Here is a 26,869-nt window from a genome sequence, read left to right on the forward strand (position 1 = left end):
GGCTCACTGCAGGCTTGACTTCCCAGGCTCAAGCCATCCTCCCACCTCAGCCTCCCAAGTAGCTGGGACTACACCAAAGCACTGGGATTATAGGTGTGAGCCACCACACCCGGCAGAAATACTTGATAATCACAACAGCTTCTGTCGCGCAGATACATGTGTAATAGTGTGACTCCAGAGAAGGGTTTCTGAAATGCTTCCTGTAAATCTCATCCTCAAAAAATAAAGCCACACTTTAAATTCATCAGAACGGCAACCTATGAACCCAGTGACAGAAATGTACAGGCGGGTCCCCAGTTAGCCCATCCTAAAGGGCCATTTTCCTTTCATTGGGTACAAAGTATCCAGGCAGGCAGTGAGCAACCCCTTTTCTGTGGCACTTTTCGGGGGCTGTCTGCTTCTGCATGTACCTGAGGATCTGTCTCCACAGATGGCACAGATGTGTTTAACCAGAGATCCGGGGCTGGTGGATGGGTAGTTCATGTTTCCAATCCCAGGAAGCCCTGGTAAGGGCTTGATGTCCTCTGAACTGCTGACGCTGTTGACCACATTTAGCTGCAAGAGAAAAAAATACTGTAAAGCACAGAGCCAGAGTAAACTCAATCCCCAAGGCCTAAGGCAACGAGGGCACACTCAAGAAAAAACAAGTTCTATTTCAAGAAACAGTTTCCAAGTACAGAGTATTTGAAACTGGCTATCTGTGAGATGAACTTAAGGGAGGGGTAAAAGTGCCATAGGAGGAACAAAATTATTTCTAGAAGCCAAAACCTAAACCAAAAATCACAACACATCTCCATTAGAGTCTCTCTGCTTTCATTCATTTTACTTATATGTTTTATTTGAGCTAGAAATCCATGCCAAATTACACACCCAGGACAATGTCAACTGTGTATTTTTAAATTTTTATCAGCTATTGACTGCCTATTCAGCCATGCTGCAAGAGGAGCTATGGCCTTCAGGCTAAAGACTTACACTCTAAGAGAGCCAAGCAAAACAACGCAAATTCATTCATTAGTCAATCAACAGACATTCCCTGGGCACTCAGCATGCCAGACACTGTGCCAGGCTCTGGAGTACAAAGGCAAAGAAAAATACACACCCAGAAGGAGTTCACAGTAAAATGAAAAAGGACATGTGTAGTGGTCATCTCTGCAAGCACACTGAAGATGCTAACTCAAATACATCCCTTATTTTAAGTGAATATCAGTTCCCCACCACCATCCCTGTAGCTGCCAGTGTTCTTGGGAAGATTCCTAAGAAACTGCAGCTAAGTGTCTTGTATTCACCAAAGAAAGCAAGTTGAATAAATTTGAGCCAGTCATCCCATCAGTGATAGAAACCCAGAAGGTATATCTCTCATTCCTCAAAAATGTACAATGTCATCAAGGAGTCAGAACATGCACCAAAAAAATAAGAACACTTACAAGCAAGTCCAAATGAAGGTGGCGCAGGATATGCATGTGTGTAAGTGTCCAATAGAGGTAAACGTTTAGGGGTTAGGAACCACTGACTTTCCATAGTTTGTCTGAATTTTGAATCATATTGCCTAACCAGAGTGACAATAATTCTCAAACTGAATCAAAGTACGATTTTCCTCTCTATTCAAGGCCTTTGGGACAGAAAAAAGGTTCAATAAAACAGAAACTACAATAGAGCCTAAGCTAGGTTCCTTCTAAATTCACTAGCTTTTTCAATTCACTAAGCAAATATTTAGTGAGCACAGGAGGCAAACAGAGGCTCTCAGTTAACGTTATGAGGGATACAAAAAATAAAAGACACAACCTTTGGTGCTTTGTTTTGAAATCAACATCACTATTAATTTTTTAAACTTAATTTGCACAATAAATGACAACACATAAGTGATAGAAGAATTCTGTCTCTTCTTGCACCGCCCCTTTTTTTATACAAGGCTATGAGAAGACATGTGGAGCTTGTAACCAGCATTTTGCTTTGTTTTCATGTAGCACACTTGTTTTCAATCCTGGGGGCTTTGGGAAAAAACGTGGAGGTTCTCAATCCTGGGGGCTTTGAAAAAAACATGGACCCCATGTCTTGAGATTCTGATTCCATGAGTCTGAGAGGTAGGGCCTTGCCTCTGGCATTTCTTTCTTTTTCTTTTTTTATTTATTTATTTTTTTCCTTTTTTTGAGACAGAGTTTCACTCTGTTGCCCAGGTTGGAGTGCAGTGGCGCCATCTCGGCTCACTGCAAACTCCACCTCCCTGGTTCAAGCAATTCCTCTGCCTCAGCCTCCCAAGTAACTGGGATTACAGGTGCGTGCCACCACACCTGGCTAATTTTTCTTGTATTTTTAGTAGAGACAGGGTTTCACCATGTTGGCCAGACTGGTCTCGAACTCCTGACTTCAGGCAATCTGCCCGCCTTGGCCTTCCAAAGTGCTGGGATTACAGGGGAGAGCCACCGCACATGGCCGGCTCTGGCATTTCTTAATTTCACCAGATGACATTAATGTGCATCCAGGGTTAAGAACCACTGCTGTAGCATGACTTCTAGGCAATAACTTTCCTCAAGTGCCTCAAAGAAACAGAGATTAGCACTTGGATCTGACTCATGAAATGGAAGAACTTTAGGTCAGATGAGCCCACAGAGAGAGCCCTCTAGCTGACCATGGCTCTGTCCCCAAGTCCTCAGATGGACAAGAAAAGTCATGGGAATAAGGAAGATCTATCACCTGAGGCTCAAGGGGACCTCACCCTTCCTTCTCCTCCTACCCCCAACTCCAGCAGGGCCAGTTCCATAACCACCAGCCTGCAGCAACCACAGAGCGTAATGATTGCCATTGCTACCATCTGTGGAAAGCTTGCTCACTGCTGATTAATTATGTTAATCCTCACAACAACCCTAAGAGGTCTTCCTATTTACAGATAAGCACATGAGCCTTAAAGTGGGTTTATTCATTTGTTTATTCAGGAACAATATGGAGATCCAAAACGGAGTGAGATGCAGGCACTGCCTCAAGGAACTGGCCATTAATGAGATTAAAAGTCAGTTTGGATCATTTAAGAAGGAAAGATCACACGCTGTTGAGATCAGGGAAGGCTTTATGAAGGAAGTGGCATTTGAGCTGGGATGTGACAGCCTTCAAGAATGGATAGGATTTGGATGGGCTAGTGATGGGCAGAAGGCTTTGAGAGCAGCGGCCTAGAGGGAATCCCAGGTGTTTGTGGAGCAAACATGTCCAGTGCATGGATGGGAGATAATGCTGAGAAGTGGGCTATGACAGAGCCTAGAAGCTGAATTGTCTGGCTAGGAGAATGGATTTAGTTTGGGAAGCAATAAGCAGCCACTAGAGGGTTGGAGCAGAGAAATAATTACATGAAACTATCTCAATAATATAGTAAAAGAGGTAGAGCATGAGGAAAGATTGAAGGAGACATCCGAGGCTATTGCACCTTCCCAGATACCAGGTTAGGTACCTTACCAGGTCTGACTGCTTGGAGCCAGAACCCCAGGATCCTGGATCCTAGATCATCATTCCCCATTCACCACATTGTCTGCCTTGGGTGACAGGCGATCCTCAATCCTCACCTTCCCTAGCAGCTTCCTTCCCCACCTCCTTGGCCAGGAGCCCCTGAAGGAGCAGACTTGCTTTGGGGCACTTTCTTCCCAGTCTGAGCCAGCAGTCCCTCTCCAACACTCCTCCTCTTCATGAGTGGATAGTGGCAGGGGGGGCAGTGAGACAGGTGGGTTGATATTTTCTCTGCCCATCTCTCTGGCTGGCTTGGGGTTTGTTTTGGGCTCAGAGCAATGGCAGATGAGATCAAAGGCAGCCATCAGAGCATAAACCCATTAGCTGCCTGGTCCCCAAGTCCCCCAATCCCGGCTGTCTTGTTCCATTAGAAACAGTCTACTGAAATAAGCACTTTAGAGCTGGGATTCACCAGGCAACTCCTATCTGCTCCTGCACGCAAGCCGGCTGCTCCCTGAGAACAGAAAAGAAACATACTTGTCTGCCGGATTGTCTTCCCTTTTGCAGACTCAGCCAGGAACCAATTCATTCTGCATGCTTCTGGAGCCATCCTTGAACATTGAGTCCTGCATTTCTGAGCTGTGTTCAGCCCAAATCCTTCCACCAAAGGTTAGGCTGCAGGCAGGCGCTCCTGTTACAGGGAGCAGAACCCTTATAGTCGCACAGCCTTAATTTAGTTAGGGCCTTCATCATGAAGAGTAATAAGCCTGAACCTCCAACATGGGTTTGGTCTAAACCTGCCACTTCCTAATCAGGTCACTTCACTTAGCAAAGACTCTATTTCCCCATTTCTAGGTAAGTGTGTGTGTCGCTGGGGGGCTTCAAGTCTTTTGTCCCTGGCTCAACCAGATCTGTTTTTATCTTATGTGTATATTGGGCTTCCAAATATGCTTTCATCCGAAGAAGACTTGATGACTTAATTTTTTTAAATCATCAGATGAGATGAACTTTAAGGTCTATTCCAGCTCTAACATTTGCAATTTTTATTTATTTTCTATAAAAATGCAAACAGACTTAAGAGGATAATAATTCAGTTATCAATGAATACCTAAGCAGAAATTAGCAGTGATAGAGCCCAGGTCAGGCTGCAGAGTTCAGGAAGGGAGAAAAAGACAGGAGTATCGCAAAGATCTGTGAGGCCCGTTCTGGAGTCCAGCCAGCAGACATCATGCTGACAAAGATGCAGTATCAAACACATACACACACGCATGCAAACACACTCAGAAAAATGTTTCCTATATCACATTATCTAAAAAGTACATCAATATCTTCCCAATTATATATTGATGTCTTTAGAAATTGCATCACTCCACTTAGATGCTCCCCAGGGCAGGGATTGAATCTCATACACATTTTTGGTATCTCCAATGCCCAGTACTGGGCCTGGTTCAATAAATGCTTGTTGAAATGAACTTCTCTAGAACCTTTCAGAAACACCGGACACCTGAATGACCTAAGTATATAATACTATCATCTGGGAATAATCCTAATAATACCAACTTACGGCTATAGAGCACTGCACATGTGGAGAAGTGATTTTTAAATCCACATCTTCTTTGACAGGCCTAAAAAGATCCCTGTAGGGTAATCAGGGCAAGTATTTGTCACTCCACGATAAAGAAAAGGAAACTGAAACAGAAACAAGTTAAAGTGGTTTGCAAAAGATTACACAATTTCTGCCTTCATCGTACCAGTTCCGATCTCTTTACTCCTTAAGCTCAAAAATCCAACAACTGCAAAAAGAGAAGCACAAACAACGAAATGACAGAGCACAGAGTAGGACACTGGCCCTGCCTTCTGCTCCCACCCCTAGACAGTTCCTCCTCCCTGCACCCCCAAATCGTACTTACGCGAGACCCAGGTCACAGAACAAACATGCTTCCATCATGAATCCCTCTCAGACCAGTCCTGGATGAGGAAGGCAGGATGCATAGGAATAATCTACCCAGACAATCCAGAGTTCAGCTCACTGTAGCTAACACCAAGGCCTTTTGTCCAGTGTCATCTCGTTAACTGGGCAAAGCTTTGCTGCAGTGTGGTTCCGGAGTCCAAGCCCAGAACACTGCTCAGGGTCTCAGGCTGCTGAGATTCCCCAGCACTTGGCAAGCTTAATATAGCTCCCCACAGCCAAACTTGGCCTTGGCCTCTGCACACAGCCCAGTTGGCCAGGACCAAAGCTTCCATCTGACCTTTCAACCCCAATCCCTCTGTACAGACATATGGTCCAGGAATAGCGGCCCTGCTACTCACACAGCTCTGAAGATGAATTGACTGGCCCAATCAAACTTGAGTGTGGTGGCTAAAAGTGGCCTCAGAGGGATGGTGCCTTGCCCGATTCCTACCCACAGGATCTGTCTACCACCTCACCCTATTTTATTTCTTTTTAGATATTATGATTTTTATTTGAAACTATCTTGTTTATTCCTTAGGATTTTGTGTGTCCTGCCTGCTATTTTGTAATTGCCATGAGAGTAAAGACCTTGGCCACCTTATTCCATGCTTATCCCTAAAACCTAGGACAATATCAATTAGTACCTGATGCACAGTAGGTCCACATAAATAGTTATTGGGATGAATGTCAATGCCCTTTGCAAAACTGTACTTTCATCCCAAAACTTCAATGTACTTTCTGTCTCTAACTACCAGATTTTACTCGCCTTCCTGGACTCTGTTCACAGGAAAGAAAGGGAATAAACAAACCTCATACATTCTGAAGCATAGGGTATCAATGGCCCTGCTGATTACGGTGGCTGTGGGTGGTATAAATACATGTAAACCCCCACTGCTTCTTCACCCCCACTCCTCCGAGCAGTTGTATACTCTCACTGGGGTCAAGGAATATATATTGAGCAGTTTATAGGTCCTTCTCTTTGCTCCCTTCAGGTCTGCCCCTGCGTCTATGACAGCACACAGGCAGCACCGAAGTGCAATGGGTCTGCATAATGTGGCCACCTCTCCCACAAGATTCCCCGGGAGCACTGATTATCCATCTTTTAATCCTTGGCAGCCAACAGGAAGATCTTGGGGTCACTGTGCAAGTCAGCATATATCACAGCATTAGGAAAATGCAGGATCGTGAACACAGGGTTGCAGGCCAGGGGACAGGTTCTCATTTTGGCTCTGTTTTTGACTGGCTGTGTGAGGCCGGACAAGTCACTTGGGCTCCCCAAGTCTTGCTACTTCATTTGTGGAATAAAGGGTTTGGACAGAATGAGTGATCCTCATTTGAGCAGGAGTGGGGCAGTTAGGATCCCTGTGGGGCTTTTGTTACCTGCACAAGGGCCAAAATATGGGATGAGGGAGAAATGTGTACTCTGAAAAATGTCCTAAAGGTGAGAACCATAAGATTAGAAACTGGGGTGAAGATGACTGGCCAAATTAGACCCAAGTACGTAGTTTATTTGGCCTGAAGAATGCATTAAAAGTCTGTGAATTTGAACAGCTTTGAGGGAGCAGGGCAGTTCTCCACAGTCCACACCCGCCCCATTGACTTACATACCCCTCATTCACTCACCTGTGTTACCTGACTGGCCCCAGCTCCTGGAATCCCTACACTAGCTTATCTCTAAGGCAGTTTCCTAATTATCTCATCCATGGAGCAATACATTTTTGAAGTCCTTACTGGCTCTATGCTATAACTCCACAAGAATTTGCTTTCAGACGCCTAGAATATGAGGTATCTCAGAGGAGACTCCAGGTGTGGCTACTGAAGTTCTCTCTGGAGTAGCAGAAAATGCTGACATAAAAGGAGCCCTGCCTCCTCTTCAAAACCATATTCGAAGGAGGCTTTGGGACTGCGTTAGTCAGTGATCTCCAAAGAAACAGAATCTATAGGAGGCGTGTGTGTGTGTGTGTGTGTGTGTGTGTGTGTGTGTGTGTGTGTGTGTATGTATTTTAAATTTCATTATAAGCAATTGTCTCACATGATTTTGGAGGCTGATAAGTCCCAAGATCCACAGGGTGAGTCAGCAAGCTGGAGACCCAAAAAAGCTCATGGCACACTCCAAAGGCCAGCAGGCTTGAGACCCAGGAAGAGCAAATGCTTCAGTTCAAGTTCAGAGAGAGGAAAAAAATGATGTCACAGTTCAAAGGTCATAGGCAGGAAAGTTCTCTCTTACTCAGAGGAGGGTGAGCTTTTTTGTTCTATTCAGATCTTCAACTAATTGGATGATGCCCACTCACATTAGAGAAGGCAAACTCCTTTACTCAGTCTACCTATTTAAATGTTCATCTCATCCAAAAGCACCCTCTCAGAAACACCCAGAACAATGTTTAACCAAATATGAGGGCATCCTATGGCACAGTCAAGTTGACACGTAAAGGACCTGCCAGTTCTGCCTCTAGGTGTGCTGGTAGTTGGGGCAGCAGGAACCCTGGCTATTATACAGGAAGAGAAGAAGGTATGGCAGATGGGATTATTGTTCTTAATACTTCACTCCTTTTCATTCTTCATATTCTTTGCATCGTGTCTCTGCAGTACCTCCCAGTAGTATAGACACAGCCTTCTTCCTTGTCCCATCAATGTTGGAATCTGTCATATTTTGTTTTGCTTGGTTTTGTTCTTTTGAAATGGAGTCTCACTCTGTTGCCCAGGCTGAAGTGCAGTGGTGCAGTGGCACGATCTCGGCTCACTGCAACCTCCGCCTCCCAGGTTCAAGCTATTCCCCTGCCTCAGCCTCCCAAGTAGCTGGGATTACAGGCGTCTGCCACCATGCCCGGCTAATTTTTTGTATTTTTAGAATACAAAATACTTTATTAGCCAGGTTGGTCTTGACCTCCTGACCTCGTGATCCACCCACCTCGGCCTCTCAAAGTGCTGGAATTACAGGCATGAGCCACCGTCCCTGGCCTGAATCAGTCATTTGGTTTTCTTACGCTGATGGAATATCAGTGGGCATGATTTGAGCAGAGACTTCACTGTGCTTTCTGGGTTGGGTTTGGACTTTCACATTTCTATGACACACCATGAGAAAAGCATGCCCCAGGTAGCTGCTGCTCCTACTGAAACCTGAGTGGGCTATAGCTGAGCCCACTCACTCACCATCTGAAGCAGAGCCATCTGTCCTAGTCTAAGGTAGACATATGAGTGAGAAGATAAGTGTTTGGGAATTTTTTGTTATGCAGCATTATTGCAGCAATAGCCAACCATTACAAGAGGGGAAGGATGATGACCTTAGTGTGGTATTGCTAGAAGGAAGTAAAGACATCTGGTCATCCTATAGGCTCTGCAGAGTAGCAACCTACCATGTACCGTGCAAATACCTCTTCTCCTCCATCATAGCAGAAGGTACTCGAAATTAACGTAAAGTTTCCTTCCCGACTTCCCATAGTCTCAGAGACAGCATGTGATGCAGTCTGCCTTGTTCTCAATTTATCCATTGCCATACCTGTCTATTTCTCCTCTCTGTTGTAAGCTCCTGAAAAGCAATGGCCATATCCTGATCATTTCTGCATTGCCTTTAACAAGAGCACATGGCACTTCAGTGACTCAAGATTGAATTGAGAAGAATGAAAGAGGTCCACTCTGCTGATGACACAAACAACCCTGAGAGATGTTGAAATCACAGCCAGGGCTGAACTACTAAAACCACAAGGCAGGCTCCCTTTTGGTCACAGTCCCCTGGACCATGAGGAGTTGTCAGTTCTTCAGGACCGCTCAGCCTGAGGACACATGCAATGAAGGCCCTGCCTGAAGGACGTCTGCAGAGACCATCCAACCCCTTCGCCAAGCACACATTATGCACCTGCTGAGTGCTGGTTCTGCTCCAGGAGCAGCCTGGGTGAGACCATGTAAGATGGCTGGAAAGGCCTTGGAGAGGAAGAACACCTACCTGAGAGCTGGGTGGGGCAACCAGGTTGATTCCTGGAGGTGCTGCCAGTGCTCCTGAGGGTGGGCCCATGGCAGAGGTGATGACTCGATACGGAGAGCCCAGGGCATTGAGGGGGGTCCCCACTGCACTCAGAGTCCGTGGGGCACTCACTGGGGTGTCCGTGTAGCTGGGGTGGCTGTCCATTGGCTTCCCTGTGGACAAGGCTGCTGATGGGCTCATGGATGTAGAGCCAGTGTGGCCAGGGGAGCCTGCAAGGAGAAGAAGAATATAGGTGGTGGGAGGTTGGGGGGCAACGAAATGGGCCCTGGGGGACAGAAGCTCAGCCCCACCTTTCTTTCCTGTATCTTGCCCCTCTTTTTAGCCACACCTACACATCTGTGAGCCCTAGGTGCTCTCACCTACACTACCCTGGTGGTATAAAGACAAGTGAGGGACACAGAGGGGAGAGGGCCTGGCCTAGGACAGAAATAAGCATGGATGTTCTCTGGGGCCCAGCTTGGAATCCATTCTGGGTGATGCTGGATCCACAGCCAGTGCAACAAGGGGCACAGTCCACAAGCTCCTGGCCTGAGTGACTGTGGCCTGGGCCAGCCAGCCAGGGAAGGTGAGTCTATACCAAACCTCAGATGGGGAGAGCAAGTAGGTTCCCAGGCTGCTCCAGAATTCCCTGCCTAGAACTCATATTGCTCTGAGAATTGGGGCAGGGCTGAGATTCATTCATGTACATGCAACAAACATTTATTAGGGTGCCAGGTGCTAGGGATTCAGAGCTGAAGAGCACACAGTCGTTGACGTCAGGGGTCACATTGCATAATAATGATGGGGAAGGCAGTGGCTGTTGTCATACCCCTAGTTTCCTATATCTATTGAAGCTTTATGTACATGATGTTCTTGTCCTGTCTTTCTCTATAGCACAGGGTTAATTAGCACTCAGGGGAGAAGATTTGGAATGGCTAGGCATGGCTTTATGACCACAGAGGCCCAGGAAACACAGGAAGGCAAGTGCAGACCGGACTGCTGAGACCATTTCTGCCTCCAAGAATAGAATGCTGCAACCAAAAGTGTCTGTAGAACAGGGTCTGGGTGAGGAGATCATCAGTACCACTTTCTTCCAATAAACTGAACCCACATTCCCCTGTAGTCAGTAGCAAACTCGAGATGAAACAGGAGAGTGCCCTCCTGTCATCTTGGGAGCCCCGCATGGAACATTCTTTCCAGAAGAGAGGAGCTATAAACTTTAGGATCTGCGGCAGCAAAGCAGAGACTAGAAAACACCACAGTGCAGCCCACCGTGGATCACATCATTAGATCCCTGTGCAGCTAGCATGCAAGAACAGATGCGAGGAAGCCATGTGCACAGTAGTGGCACACGGCACATCCATGGCACCCATGCTGTCCACATGGATAGAAAGGGAGAGGATTAAGTGCTCAGTAAGCACGGCCTGCTGGAGAGGCTACCCCATTCTCAGATGGCTGCTGTGGGTCAGATGTGATAAGGAGTGGAGGAAGTCATATGCCTAACTTTATGTGGCTCACTATTCATTCAACAAATACTTCTTGAGTGCCTACTACGTGCAAGGCATTGTCCTAAGCCTTTGGGCAACATCAGTGGGTGCTAAGTGTAGTGTTAGGAGTAGGATGCTGGGAAAAACTGGCTTCCTTCAAATTCTGGAGGAGAGCAGGAAGTGTCAGAAATATAACTGTGAAACCATTCTTAAACATAAATATCCCACTGGAAAAAATGTCAACCTGCAGTTTCTCTAGGAGCTTCTGCTAGCTTAGTTAAGGGCTACTTATAGAAGAAAGTTACTCCAAGGAAGCTGTGACCCTCGTTCTACCTACGGAGCTTTGGTCTATCAGGGACGATTGCCTCATAAACAGGTAAGTCCCAACACCCCATGTCCTAAGTACCACAATCAAGGAGGAAATACATGCTGCAGGCCCGCAGGGGAGTGGCAAAGTGGTTAAAATGAATAACTCAGATATTTATTATTTGTCCTCAATAGCATCAGGCAATTTCCATAACGTTATCCTGACAATAAGCATATGAAGATCATTTTAGCCTTTTGCAGATGAGAAAACGTAGGCTCCATGTAACCCCATACCATTCCCCGTTCCAGGGTGACTTACCTCTGCCTCCACTGTCTAGAAGCTCTTATTCAACCTTCAAGGTCTAACTCAAGTGCCACCTCCTCCAGGAAGCTTTTCCTGGTGTTCCTGGTCTGGTTTGCTGCCCTTTTTTGTTTCCTAAAACTGTCTGTCCTTACTCGTATCTTAGCATTTGTTATACTATATCGCCATATTTGTTTATTTCCCTGTCTTTCCCACTAAACAAAAAGGAAAAAACCATGTCCAGTTTTGTCTCTCCATCTCTATCAGATTACCTGGCACTGCCCAGGTAGTTAGTTGCAAAGCCTCAATTCAAATTGCCAATCTGAAACCCACGCTCTCCTCTGTGTTTATTGTCAAGGACAGCAAAGATGATTGGAGAGCCATCTGCACCAAGAGTACAAGATGACTCAATTATGAAGTGATCTCAAGCTGAAAGTTCATCTGAAGGAGAGAAAAGAGGGCAGCACTCAAGAACTCAAAGCCAAGAAAACCAAGAGACTCTTTTCAGATGGCCACTCATTGGAAAGAGCAGTTTTAGACTCTTCTGCGGCCCTGGGGGCTGTGACATTTAACGAGCCAATGTATACCTTGAGTCTGTTACTAAGATAAAGTGTGACAGGTGAGTTAGGAGCCAGCCTTGACTCAATGGGTGAGGAGCCATGAACTCCACTGGGAAGACAGCTGTCCTTCCCCCATGACCAAGCTATCTGAAGGAAATTGACTTTCCCTTCTTGCTTAGGCTTGCCAAAAACAGACCAGAGCACCCTGCAACTTTCCTTTTTATTCTGCTTTAAACAGATCTGAGAGAGACTGCGCCTTCTATTTCTTTATCCCCAGGGTCAAGAACCAGAGCCTGACATCAGGCCTAGACTGAGGGGACAGGCAAGAGCAAGAGTTTGCTTCACACTCATCAATTCAAGAGTTCCAGGGTGTGGTCCCTCTGCCACCAGTGACAAAGGACATTTTAAGTGGTATGTCAGCAAACTTAAAAGAAAATTAATAGTTTTATATTTATGTTTTCTGTTTCCTGTTGTTTATCGGGAGGGACTGAGCTCTCATTTTTTGTTATAAAATTATCTTCCTAAAGATTTTTTAAGCTTATTATTAGCTATTTAAGCTTTCTTAAAAACAGTAAATTGATTTAAGAAAAACTCTAAGTACAGAGGATATATAAAATATCATGAAAATAGTATGCAAAGGAATGATGTTTAAGAAACATCAACCTGCACAAAAATATACAAATATGGACTTTGAAGAACTCATGAGTTGTTTCAAAAATAAAATGAGATAATGATGTGAAAGTGATTTGAAATTTAAAGTACATTTTTGTTGTTCTCATTATTAAAAAGAAGTAAGGCAACTTGACTACTCGGCACAGTGGTGAGAATGGTACATTGTTGAGATACAATGAAATAATGAGTTAAAGTTTGGCTATCAATGGCCTTTAAAATGTGATTTATTTCTGTTGAGTCAATGACCCAGAAGAGGTGGGCTATTTTATAACTACATTTTAAAAAGTAAAATGGAATTTTAAAAGGCAAATACATCTTAGACAAATGCATTTTAGTTCTTTGCCTCTCACAATGGCCCAGTAGTTCTTAGAAATAAATAGCTTTGCTTTTAGACAAGTTGGAAAACAATAACTTTTATGACAAAAGTGTTCCTCAATGGAAAATTCATCTATTCTCCCAAATAGACACTAATGCATACCTGTCTGTGATGTCTTTGTCAGCCTCTCTCATTCCTTTTTTTTTTTTCCCCCACAGCCCCATGGAAACTATAGCTAATACCAATAAGCACCACAAGTTTTCCAGATACCTGATTATATCTTATTTCTTTTCCTTCCCCACCGAGAGCCTTCTGGTTAAGCTATGAACTAGGCAGAAAACTGACAGGTTTCCCTTCAGCACCAGCTGCAAGTAGGCAGGCTCCTGTTTGAAGGATGAGTGGTGTTTATTGCAAATTGATCGAGGGTAGACTCTGTCTAGCCCTCAGCCTAGGATAAGTCTAGTCCAAATCTGAAGTCAAGGTTTTCCCTAATGCTCCCTTTTGGTCCTTGCAATGATTTAAATGTATGTGTCCTTCCAAACTTTGTGTTGGAATTTAAACCATAAGAGAGTAGTAACAGGTGGGGCCTTTTGGAGGTAAGTAGGCCATGAGGGCTCCACCCTCACAAATGGGATTAATGCCCTTATAAGACAGGACTTCAGTGAACTGCCTGGCCCTTTCATCTCTTCTGCATCAGAGGATGCACCATTTGTCCATTTTTCCATCCCTTCCATCATGTGAGGCACCATCTTTGGAAGCAGAGAGTGGCCCTCACCAGACACGAACCCACTCGCATCTTGATCCTGAACTTCCAAGTCTCCAGAACTGTGAGCAATAAATTCCTATTATTTATAAATTACCTAGTCTGAGGTATCTTCAACAGCACAAATGGCCTGATTCAGTCTCTCAGCCCAATTCACTCTGTGACGTGACCCCTGGCCCTGGCATCCCATCAACCTTGCTCCCTGCCTTCCCCTGTGCCCTCTTGATCTTCCAGCCACCTATACCAGATGCCTGGAAAATGCACCAAGTCTGTAGGCTGCAGAGTTCATTCTCTTTGCTCAGGCAATGATTTTATTTACAAAATAATTTATCTAATGAAAAAGCGCTAGTGGAGTTCCTCAAAAGGTTTTCTTCTCTCCTGGTAACATACCCAAGAATAGCATTGCATCTCCTGGGTCTCATTTCCCCCAGTAAGGAGCTGGCACTCAGTGACCTGTAAGATCCCTTCCAGCACTAATGTTTCATGAGCATTGGGTAGGACCTGGCTCATTGGCACTGAAAAGAAAGAAGTGCAGGTGTTGGTGGTCTGGAATGGTCTGAGCCTGGACCAGGTGCTGAGGGGTACCTGTCACCATCAACTGGACCATGTTAGGCCTTCAAACCATTTGGCATTCCAATTAAAGGTGCTAAGAATGTCACCAGGAGCCAAAACTGAGAAGGGAATCTGTAGAGTGCATAACTCTACAATGACTCCAAAAGTCCCTATGTTCATTGATGGCAATATGGTTTCAGGGATGCAGGACTAAGGAGGAGACAAGAGCTCGGAAGTCAAAGAGTTCTAGGTTGAGGTTCTGCCACTTTCCAGCTATGTAAATTTGAGCAAGGAACATGACCTCTATAAACTGCAGTTTCCTCATTCATAAATTGAGACAAATAGGCCTAACTCAGAGGACTGCTGAGAGCTCCTGAGATTATGAAGTCATTAATTTTTTGTTAAGTAATGTATATAACTAGGTATAAAGTTTATCAACAGAAGTTATTTGCATAAGAAAGCAATGTCCCTGATGTTTACCAGAACCCTAATCTCTAAACAATGAATTGCATTGCGTGTGTGTGTGTGTCTGTGTGTGTGTGTGTGTGTGTGTGTGAGAGAGAGAGAGAGAGAGAGAGAGAGAGAGAGAGAGAGAGAGAGAGAGACTTACTGAGAAAGGGGACACAAAAGCCAGGGTACTTAGAACTACAGAATTCTTACCAAGGTAAGGAAGTTGCTTAGCAACCTCATCCTCAGCCAATAAAAGCAAAATGTCAAGCATGCAGTTTTTCTGACTGGCCAGACAAGGTAGCAAATGTCTTGGTGTTTCCACCCCTTTGCTGCTGTGCCAGGAAGGGTAGAGAGTTTGCTCTCCCATTAGCAACCCTCTTCAGGTTGGAATGGAAACTTGTAATGAATCATTGATAATGGCTAATGCCCACCCATGGGGAAAGGGACAGAGCTAAAGACTTGGCATTTTTCAGAGTCAGGAGTCTCCATATGAAGTCACAGGAGCACCATGGGGCCCTGTCCCACTCTGATCTCTCCCACGGTGGAAGTGTCACACACCAAAGCCTGCCTCTGTTCCTCCAAGGGAGGGATATGGTGTGAAAGCCCAGCAATCACAGGATTCTCAGACACGTGGCTTATTTTTCTTTGTCTGTAGCAAATTTACTCATATATCCTTTCCCGGCTTGACTCTTAACACAGACATGCTGCTGAGCAAGGTCAGCAGGAGATTGCCAGGCACAGGCACTTCAACCAACAACTGACTGTCACCGCCTCTGTTGTGTAACAATAACAATAACTAATATTTACTGAGCAACTGCCACAAGCCAGACATGGTTCTAAACACTTTATACATGTTGAGCATCTCTAATCTAGAAATCCCAAATCCAAAATGTTTCAAAATCCAAAACTTTTTCAGCACTGACATGACTCTCAAAAGAAACGTTCATTGGAGTATTTGGGATTTTTGGATTAGGAGTGCAAAACCAGTAAGTATATAATGTAAATATCCCAAAATCAAAAAAAGATTCAAAATCTGAAATATTTTGATTCACAAGCATTTCCAATAAGGGATACTCAGCTTGGAGTGGCTAATATTTATTAGGCACCCTTCCAAGGGTATGGCATGCATCATCTTGTTTAATATTCTCAAGGGCCCTTGGAAATAAGGTACTATTAGTATCCTCATCCCCATTTTACTGACAGGAAAGTGGAGCCACAGGGAGATTAAGCAAACTGCCAAGACCTCCTAGCTGGTAAAAAGCAGGGCCAGGATCCAAATCCAGGCAGTCTCGTGCCGGGGTTGCTGTGCTGAACTCCTGCACTGTGCTTGCCACTTGCCAGGGTAGAAGAGAGATAGTGGAAGGTAAGCCCAGATAAGCCCAAAATGGGTGGACTATGTGTAAGAACAAATAAGATACTCATTTCTTACCCTATGCTCTTTACAACTTACTTATGGATCATAATGCATTCTTTCCCTTTAGAACACACATAATTGCAGCAAATGAACAAAATGACTAGGAGTCGGGGGCAGGGGACTGGGTCCCCAAAGGTGCTAATAAAACAAGGATTAAAATATTTTTCCAAGTGGACCTCAACTTATCTTAATATGTGGAACCTGATTTTGCATTCTGGAGTAGAGGTTGGTAAACTTTTTCTTTCAAGGGTCAGACAGTAAGCATTTCAGTCTTGCTGGTTGTACCGTCTCTGTGACAACTACTCACAATGTCCTTTGTAGTGTGAAAGCAGCCACAGTCAATGGGTAAGCGAATGCACACAGATATGGCTGCATTCCAATAAGCTTGCAGACCTCTAGGGGATCATTCTGGAGAAGTTCTATTACCATTACCGTTTCTGATTGCTCTTCAGTTAGTAGTGATCCCCAACACCTTAGCACCACACTGCTCTTCCTCCAGCTTCCCTGTCACCAAGCTGGATTGACTGTCAAAGCTACACAGAGGGGCCAGCAGATCATCGAGTTCAACCCCTCAGTTACAATCATGGACACTGGGGAAAGCAGGTACGGCTTGCCCAGGACCTGTGGCTGTTTGTGGTTCCCCTGAGTCCCCTTGGAGCCACCTGGGGTGGCAGGAAGGGGAGTAGAGGGGGCTGAGCCACAGTGAGTCCTCCTCCCACCCTTTGGTAAAATAGCTCAATGCTACCAACCACAAGGGTTACCCTTCCACAGTGTGAGGGTTAAATAAAATCAAGCCTGGAAAATTCTAAACACATAATAAAAGTTAGTTCCCTTTTCTACAGAAAATCTGGAGACTATGGCACTAAATTTAGCTAGAATTTGGTATGTACCTTTTTCTTAGAGGAGATTCGCCTGTTCTTAAAGTGTCAGATGGCACACTATGAGATGCTGACAAAGTAAAATAAGACATGGATGCTGCCTTGGAGGGAGCACCATTTTCAGAAAATTATGTTTTCACAAATCATCCCAGGGCAGGCACTCATGAGGTCAGACAGAAAGGGAGCCATGACCTGGGACTTCCAACTCCTATCATTTTCAGGAGACCCTCGCCCCAGGCGGTGACTTTGAGAAGTCCTGACCCCCCCATTTCCTCAAATGCAAGTGGAACAACCTGGAGTTCCTTGCCCTCTTTTATCAGCTACTGTAACCAGATGGGGGCAGAAGTGGGGGACAGCAAGAGTTTCAAGGTTAAAGGTCAATCCCAAACTCCTGTTGGGATTTCAGAATTAACATCCAAACTTGAAAAGTGGAGAGGCCTGTTATCATCTTTAATTCAAAAAGCATTTAAAAGATGTCAGAGGAATGGGAAACAAAGTGCTTAATGAGTATTTTGAAGTGTTTCTTCTAGGCTGGTTGCCTGGGTTTCATTTCTGTGACTCAACATCTCCTTTGTTCCTCCTTTTCATTTTATTGGTCACTAGTGTCATGGGGAAGCAGCCTTCTGGAGGGTTCAGGGCTCACAGTATCTGTGTTTGCACAGCCCCAGCGATGCGGAGAGCAGAGGTTGAAGAGGAGGGGAAGAACATTCTAGACTGATGGAGAATGCCAGTCAGTCAGTCAGCCAGCACACCTGGCTAACCATCTGCTTGTACATGGGTTGTGTAAGACACCAAGAGCGTAAAGCCCATTCCCTGCCCTGGCAGAATGTATAAACAAGCTCTGATGCCTTCAAAACATTTGGAGATTAATTATTTCTGCAAATTTTTCTTAGGGCTGAGTTTAAGTGAATGGATTCAAAGAATTCAGGGATTTAGAACCTGAGAACAGATAATGTTCTGCATATTACCCAGTGGTAACATGGGACTAGGAATATAGTTTGCTGTATTTTAAGATGACTGCCATCTTTAGAAGACAATCTATAGAGATTGCCTCGTTCAGATAGAGAGAGCCTATCTGAACAAGAAATCTAGAGAGAGAAATGGACAGAGGTCATGGACTCAAGAGCTGGGTGTGCACATAATTGATGTTCAAGGACTTTAGGAACGAGGGGAGAACTGGGGGCACCCTCATTGGCATCTGCTTCAAACACTCATTGACATCTGCCTTCATGGACTAACTGGTACACGGTGTACCAGTATAAGGAATTGGCTTAAAGGGACAGCCAGCCGGTCCTCGTTAGCAGGATCCCCTGGAGCCTCTCATTTGTTAGGGATGGCATAATATCCATCTGTACCAGCAAGGTCTATAATTTGGTGCTGGCTGGGAAAGGTGGTGTGCAAGCAAAATGTCATTAATTATATGCAGAAATGTTCACAGAAATTCTGCTAGACTAGACTCAAATTCTAGATCTATAACAATTTGCAGCAAGCCCTCAAAAGGGCCACTTTATCATTCTGAACCTCAGTTTCCTAATCTGTCTAATGGGAATAATTTCTGCCTTACAGACTACACTGTCAGTTTGAAGTTTGAATGAAATAGACGGTGGCCTCCAGGAGGAGGCCCCTCTATCTGTAGTGCTGAGATTGACTCAGCTCTGACTGAGTATCCTTAATTCAAGCATCTAAAATCTGAAATGCTTCACAATCCAGAACTTTTTGAATACCAGGATGATGCTCAAAGGAAATGCTCGTTGGAGCATTTTGGATTTCAGATTTCTGGATTATAGATGCTCAATTGGGAAGTATAATGCAAACATTCCAAAATAAAAAGAAATTCCCAAATCCAAAACACTTCCGGTGTTAAGCGTTTTGGATGAAGGATACTTAACTTGTATCAACTCATTTCATAACTACAGTACCACTTTAAGGTTGGTAGTTTTATTTTCCCCATTATATGGGGATTAAGCACAGGGCTTGGCACAGAATAGGCACTCAACGAATATTTTTTGACTGATAACCCAGTGATTGGTATGGAAATAGATAGCACATATTTATAAAGAGTTTTGGGAATGTAAGACATTATGTAGCAGATGGAATAACCTTGGGCCCAGGAGCCAGAAGACCTGCTGTTTCTGCCTGTGTGCCCTTGGGCAAGTCTCTCAACCTCTCTTCTATAAAATGAGGTGGTTCTTCAAGTTCTAAAAGTCTGGTTTCTAAACAAAAGCAACCAACATGGTCATATTAATTTACAACATAATTAATTGAGACTGGCGACTAAATTGGTCACGGTATAAGCTAGTTTGTGTTTGTTCATTCACAAAATAATAATAATAAATGTTTGTTGAGCAAATAAGATGGTAGAAGTGTTGAGCCTATTTAAGATACATACGTTTTCAAGCAATTTAAAAAGCATGGTAGGAGCACATTAGCATATTAACGGGGTGTTAATTACAAAAGAATCTTTTAAAGCAGGTTTTCTAAAATCCCCACTGAGTAACCATTAGCTTGTGGTACTTGAAACACAAACTATTCACATGTGTTACTTAGAAGTAATAAAATTGTAATTTAAAAGTAATCTGCCAACTTGTCACGAATTTAGACTGATTTTTCTCTCAATTGATCCAAATGAGTGAGGTTTTGCTATAATTATATATAATGCTGGTAATAATGAGGCTGATTATCAATCTTTCCCTGCTTTTCACTACCTCCATCATTACAGATTTTAGGGGAGGGAGGCGGGCGTGAAGGGAGGTGGGAGGAGTGGGAGGGAGGGGAAGAGGGGGGTGGAGGAGAGGGAGAGAGGCAGGGATGCCACTCTCTCCTTCCCCCTTCCTTCAAGTACTAGAAGCAACCCCAGGTCCCACCCTGAGCAGCTCATCAGCCCTTCTCTGGGGGCTGCATGAATCCAGGTGTAACTGTCCTGTGTGGCTTCCAAAGGCTAGCCAGCTGGTCCGAACTGGGGTTGCATGAAGCATGCAGCAGCGTCAACCCATCTGCTAATGCATACTTTCATTCTCACATTCCCACTGAGAGGCTGAGAGGGCTGAGCCTCCAGGGGCAGAAGGAGGGCCTCTTCTACACGCTCTCCACTCCCCCACATGTTCCTTGATTTTCCCCACTGAGGAAGCCAGAAAGGGCTTTTGTAGCAGAGAAGATGTCCTTCTCATCAGAAGAAAGTTTCCCTCTGCTCCCCATTCACTGGAAATTTAATGTCTAACATCTTGTTTTCTACATCTGTTAAAATGTAAAGCTTTGCACCAGTGAAACAGGTATAAAATACCTTCCCATTCCATCTCAGGGTATTGTGCAGCCTACATGTTTATGTGAAAGTCCCTTTGAAAATGCTCATAATAATTCAAATATAAGAAATGCATATTAGCTAATCCCTGGTGTCTGAGTGGCTCTTTTGTGGAAAGAGGAGGGAGAAGAAGATTAGGCTGGGCTGGGAGCCCTGAGGACGGGAACACAAACTGGGAGTTGAATTGTGAGGAGCTGGAGTCAAACTGTGGAGTGTTCTAGTGAGAAAGGCCCAGGGTCAAAATCCTGGGAGAGGCCAAGTATTGAATTGGGAAGGGGTGGGGGAAGGGCTGTGCTGGGTAACTGCTATAAGAATTTACAGAGTAGTACAATATAGTACATGGTAGGGCTGGGATTAAAATCTGGATCTGCTGCTTTTCCTCATATTCGAATGCCACTTGTATCATTTAGTAACCAAGTTCCCTTTGGCAAGTTATTAATTTCTCTGTCCCCCAGTTTTTGCATCTGTATAATGGGGATAATAAAACTACCAACCTTAAAGTGGTGTTGTAGTTATGAAATGAGTTGATACAGGTTAAGTATCTCTTATCCAAAATGCTTAACACCAGAAGTGTTTTGGATTTAGGATTTTTTTTTTATTTTGGAACGTTTGCATTATACTTAGCAATTGAGCATCTATAATCAAGAAATCTGAAACCCAAAATGCTCCAATGAGCATTTCCTTTGAGCATCATCTTGGCATTCAAAAAGTTCTGGATTGTGAAGCATTTCAGATTTTAGATGCTTGGATTAGGGATACTCAACCTGTATTTTCACTTTCTTCTGAGGATCACTGAGCCAGGACTGAGTCAATCTCATGAGAGCCATCGAAACCCATGCATTCTAGAAAATTCACTTCATTCCCTGGGCCTTTGTGTCTTCTACTTTTAAAAAGAGGAGAAAACGCCGGGCGCGGTGGCTCAAGCCTGTAATCCCAGCACTTTGGGAGGCCGAGGCGGGCGGATCACGAGGTCAGGAGATCGAGACCATCCTGGCTAACACAATGAAACCCCGTCTCCACTAAAAATAAAAATAAAAAAAAATCAGCCGGGCGTGGTGGCGGGCGCCTGTAGTCCCAGCTACTCGGGAGGCTGAGGCAGGAGAATGGCGGGAACCCGGGAGGCGGAGCTTGCAGTGAGCCGAGATCGCGCCACTGCACTCCAGCCTGGGCGACAGAGCGAGACTCTGCCTCAAAAAAAAAAAAAAAAAAAAAAAAAGAGGAGAAAACACCAGCTTCCTCTGGGAGCCCCTGGCACACCCGCCATCCAATGCTGGTGGCTAAGTTCTCTGCAGACCTAGAAGCTTCATAATGAGGGGAAGGAAGAGGTGGGGCATTTAGATTACTCTTTGCACAATTTCTTCCCCCAGTTGCTATTCAGCTCTCTATATCTTGGTGAGATTGTAAATGTTTTAGAAAATAGTTTATACTAAATATGTTCCTTCCTAAATCTCATAAACAGTTACTCCTTTCCACATAAACCTTAACCACTTATGCCCACGATAGGTTCCAATTAGCCACCCACATATCTGTGGAGGGGAAAAATATGTTCTAGCATACACACACACATGCACACACACACATACAAGCACATCCAGCTCAGTCCCTTCTCTATGGCTATTTTCAGGTGAAAAAGCAATTATTCTACATGAATGGCCAGGGTCATTTGGACAGGTCTTTTGTAAATCAGTATGTCCCCCAGAGAAGCCACCAATTAATTCTGCAGAGATCACTGTTGCTCTTCAGTGTCTCTTAACCCACCGTGCAGCTTATTCCTCAGTGGCCAGCCCATTGGGTCTGCAACAACCAGTCAGTGCTGAGGCTGCATTTCTGAGGTCGGATTGGGGCACCAGGAGCTCCCTGGGGGTGTGCTGCTGCCCCTGGCTTTGCAGAACAAATGTGTCACTCACAGAAGCTGTGAGAGGCAGCTCAGCAGTGTGAACTCTGGGAGCTAGTCTGCCTGGGTTCAAATCCCTGGCTGTGTCATTTTCTAGCTATGAGACCTTAAGCAAGTTATTTCACTTCTCAAAGCCTCTGTTTCTTCATCTCTAAAAGGAGTATGAGAACAATGGTAACAGTACCCACTCCTAGGGTTGTTATGAGGATTACATGAGCCGAGGCTGGTAAAGTGCTTACAATGGTAGTGAGCATTAGTGGTACAGTGTGTTTGTTAAATGAAATGAGAGAAGTCTTCTCTCTCCCTGATCTCCTTCTCACCCTGAGGATTACTGCACAATTGGATGGGGGGATTACAGGCTTTGTTTTGCCATCTTCTAAGAGGCAGCAACTGTCTCATCCCAGAAAAACAAACCCTATTACTGAGCAGCTGGCAAACCCTGGACTTGGCAGAGAAGGAGAAGAGAAGGGTTCTCTCTTCATCACATGGTAGGGCCCAAAGCTGGGGGATTGGGCACCTTTGTGGAGCCACTGTCACCCAGGTAGCCACCACACTTTGGCCAGTCTGAGCAATCTCTTGTTCACTGATCGGATGATGCTCTGACATCTGGTAAGCGTGGGCCCAGACACAAATCTCTGGTGTTATTTCCAAAAGGTGACTTTCCTTCCTGGAGATTCTTATACAAATCGTGGGGACCCTCTGTAATTCCACGTGCTCATATGTAAAAGGGCAGGCAGTTATACACCAAATATTTTAATAAGTGCAGTGCAACTTGCTGCATTGGGGCAGGGGAAGTTAGAGGCCGAAGGTGACGTCCACTCTGATGCTGCAATTTCCCCTATGCCTGCTGGTGAGTCCTCCTGTATCCCTCTCCCTCATCACAGAAAGTTCTCAAACAGACCTCCCTGCAGATGGGGGTGGAGTCCTTTGGCTCAGCATTTAGGCCTCCTCTTAAACTGGTGCATGCCAACAAAATGGAAAACGTCAACAGAACTAAACAAAATAATTGTTCTCCTCCCTCAAGAATGACAAGGAAAAGTGGCGTTAGAGGAGACATGTAGACAACCTACATGACCCTTTCCCCTCAAGTTCCCTATGCTGTACTGAACTGTTTCCTTCCATAGCTGAACCACTGTGTTTCCTTCTATCTGAAATCTAATTACACTGAATACCAGAGCCCCCACAATTATGAAAATCTATGCCAGCAAAATGTGAGGGTCTTTGTGGATTTAATTTTATTTTCCCAGATTCCACATTTATTATTTTACAATAATGTCTGATTTTTAACTATTTTGTGTGTTAGTCCCTGAGCAAGATACAGGGGAAGAAAATATTGTATTAGGTAGCAAATATATGGGCAACACTGTAGCAGCTGTTTTTCACATGCTAGCTCATTTAATTTTCACAATACTCTAAGGATGAGATTATAAATCCCATTTTAGAGAGAAAGGTGCTAACGCTCAGAGAGGTTCACTAGCTTGCCTAAGGTCACACAGCTAGTAAGTGAAAAACTGGGAACCAAATTCAGTACACTACCTCTTCCTGCCCTCTCCTCCTTGTGCTCTTTTCACTATATTAAAGCAATAATATAAATTTGAGTAAGGGGATTTTCTGGAAATGCTCTGCAGCTCAGCCCCATGTAAACTTGGACTAGTCTTTGCCTTCCTTTGAGCCTCATTTTACACATCTATAAAATGAGAACCTAAGATGCTGTTTCAGGTCCTTAGGATGCTAACATTCCAAGATTCCAGCCCGCATGAAATTTTAACTAGATCTTCTTTCTCTGGCTCTTACGTTAGTTCTCTCCCTAAATATTTCTAGCTTCAACTCTTTTATTCACCCAACTGTCTACAAGGGTCTCTTTGGCATTAATGAAGCCATAGTCTCACAGACCTTGGGGGGCCCACGAATCTGGCCAAAAATGAGCATGCACCTCTCACAAATGAACTAAGATGTAAAGGAAAAAGCAATTCTCAGCTCTGAATGGGACTGAGGTGGGAATTGAGGAGGCTTTTCACATCTGGAGCCCAAACATAGACTAGAGATCAAATGCCCAGGACACAGCATTGGCCACCGCTCTCACTCTGTCATCAGACTGGCCCAAAGAACTTGAACATCACCTCGGGAGCATTTCCATGGCCCTCACCTCAAGTCCAAGTACAACCTACCCAGGCGTTTGCTATTACACACACCATGCAGTATTATAATGTGTCTGTGTAAAGTCTGCCCCAGTCCCAAAGGGCAGAGACTGTGTCTCATTCACATTTGTGTTCCCAGTGCCCAACACCATGCCTGCTTCATAAAAACTACCCTGAATGAATGTGCAAACTCCCAGGTCTAACACCTGGTGACAGAGATCGCTTCCACCTTGCAGTGTTTTACCATGCCTCCCAGAGGGTTCTGCCCAGCTGAGTTAGGCAAGCTTTACTCCCAAGGCTTCCGATGAATTGGTCCACGGAGGAAGTCTGGAGAGCAGGAACTTTTCAATTCTCAAGACCTTATAAGAATTTCTGCTTTGTCTCGCCTGCCAGAATCTTCCTTTGGCTCCCAGCAACATAAGCTACATGCCTCCAACTGACAAGCAGGAGGCCAGTTGGTCAGCTGTTGCTTCCATTTACTCAGAGCTGGGCGGCTGTACTGTTTCTGTCACTGAATCAAGGGATCCTTGGGACGGATGTGCTAGGGCGTTAAGGCAGCCTGAGGACCTAGTCTCCGGAAGCTTCTGTGAAGTGTGACTGGGCTGCCCTGCCTGGCACGGTGACTTGAATCTTCAGTTTGCCAATTCTCTAAGAGCCCCAACCCCCCCATCCCCAGATCTCTACCCCCAGAGTGGAAGTGATTGCAGCAACCCTTGCAATAGAATTGGGGGCAGCAGCAGGGGAGGAGAGAAGAGGCTATTAGCAAATCAAAAGGAAAGAAAACAGGGAAAGGAAAACACAGTAGCAAATTAAAACACTATGTTTTCTTTTTAAAAATCCAATTACAGGGAAATCTGCTTTTGGGTAAAACAATCATGCCCTTGTTGCAAAGTATCCCAGGAACCCTCAAGATAGGCAAAACCTTTTTAATCACATTTTTTTCTCATTACAAGTTGGCTAATAGGAACATCGTAGTAATTCCCCGTTAACTCTTCCACTTTTCACACCCACACAAACACACTGGTTATAACAATGCTCTTATTCTATCTTTGTCTCAGACACATTCTCGAGCATGTTGGTTTACTCTCTCCTTAGAATATCCCCATATCCTCATTCTGATATGCAAATGTATCCTCACCTACCGACCATTCTCGCCTCCTCTCCTCTCTCATGCACGCATGCACACACACGCACAGAAATGCTATATACACACTATATATGCATATAAACATATATGTTCTCCTTTTAATTCAATACTAATCCAGTCATTCGTATTTCCCAATTTCTTCTCAGTCTCTCATACAAGTCCAAGCAGTGAAGCCCAAGGGAGATACTTACCTCCATAGCCTGCGGGAAACTTCATGAAGTGAGAATAATTTCCATACATGTTTACTCTTCAGTTCATGTTCCTCTCCTGAGCGGCTTCTAAATAGTACAGCCTCTCCCGGCTCCCAGGCACAGCCTGGCTTTCTTCAACTTGGGTTAACAAGAGTGGTCATCGCTTCCTAGCAGCCCGGGGAGCACAGGCTGGGCCAGCCCTCTGGGATTAGTCAGGAATCTGCCTCTAGATCGGAGAGTCCACATAGTGCGTTTGAGACGGCTGTGGCGGCAGCAGCTGGTGCCTGTCAGTAATCACGCATAATGCTGCCGCCGCCGCCGCCGCCACCGCTACTCTTGCCACCGCCGTCGCTGCTGCTTGAGATCCTGTTGCTAGTTTGATTAACTCAGGGTTGGGCTGCTGCGTGCGACTTTTCCAGCTCCCGGCGCGTCCCCAGAGGTCCCTGCCGGGTGGCACGATCTATTATCTAGGAAGCCAATCGATGTATGACCGCCCGGTGTAGGTCAGGAGAGAGGGGGGAGACGGCAGGGGATGGAAGACTCTTTAGGTGCCTGTTCCTTGACTTGCATCCACAAAAATCAATGGGGTTTTATTAAAATGTATTTTCTCATTCGAGCTTCTATCTGTCCAATGTGCTTGGTATTTGATCTGTGAAAGGAGGAGGGGGTAGGGTTCAATTGAGAACAGGGCCCTTTCAGAAGCCCAAGGTTAGAAAAGCGTGATACTCAATCTCCAGCAACGGAAAACTAAAATAGAGCAGCCCTTAAGTTGAGGTGGGCCTCTCCTGCTTAGGTGGCCTGAATCATTTATCTGTGCTCTAACAACGGGAGGTTGACAAGTGCAGCTGGAGCCAGAGCTCACTCAGGTGGAAAACTTACAGGTAGGGAGGAGGGGTTGGCTTGATGTGAAGGTCTTTCTCTGCATTATTTTATATACCATTGTTATCCTGCCACCTGTTCAAAACACCACGGGGTCCTCACTGACCCAGAGCCTGTCTTGTGTGGAACTGACCCGAGATCAAAGAATCTAAGCATCTCGTTGACGTTTGGGTCTGTCATAGAGCTTTCATGACAAGTCACCGCTCAGCCTATACTTGAACACCTCCAATACTGGGGAGCTCACCACTTTCTCATTCCATCTCTAGACAGTTTTCACCGCAAGAA

The 26,869-nt window shown here is 44.9% G+C and overlaps 1 protein-coding gene across 2 annotated transcripts in view; it reads right to left on the bottom strand.

The window, feature by feature from the left end:
- The window catches only part of RXRG (retinoid X receptor gamma), a 45,062-nt gene extending 19,018 nt beyond the window's left edge, over positions 1–26,044 (bottom strand). The window contains 3 exon segments of one of the 2 annotated variants that reach the window (NM_001257610.1): positions 411–555; positions 9,321–9,568; positions 25,706–26,044. In NM_001257610.1, the coding sequence (NP_001244539.1) occupies positions 411–555; positions 9,321–9,568; positions 25,706–25,754 (442 nt within the window). In that variant the 5' untranslated portion in view covers positions 25,755–26,044. 2 annotated transcript variants of the gene reach the window in all.
- Between the last annotated feature and the right edge of the window lie 825 nt (positions 26,045–26,869).

The sequence above is a fragment of the Macaca mulatta genome, chromosome 1 (assembly GCF_049350105.2).
Source record: "Macaca mulatta isolate MMU2019108-1 chromosome 1, T2T-MMU8v2.0, whole genome shotgun sequence".
Taxonomy (NCBI): Eukaryota; Metazoa; Chordata; class Mammalia; order Primates; family Cercopithecidae; genus Macaca; species Macaca mulatta.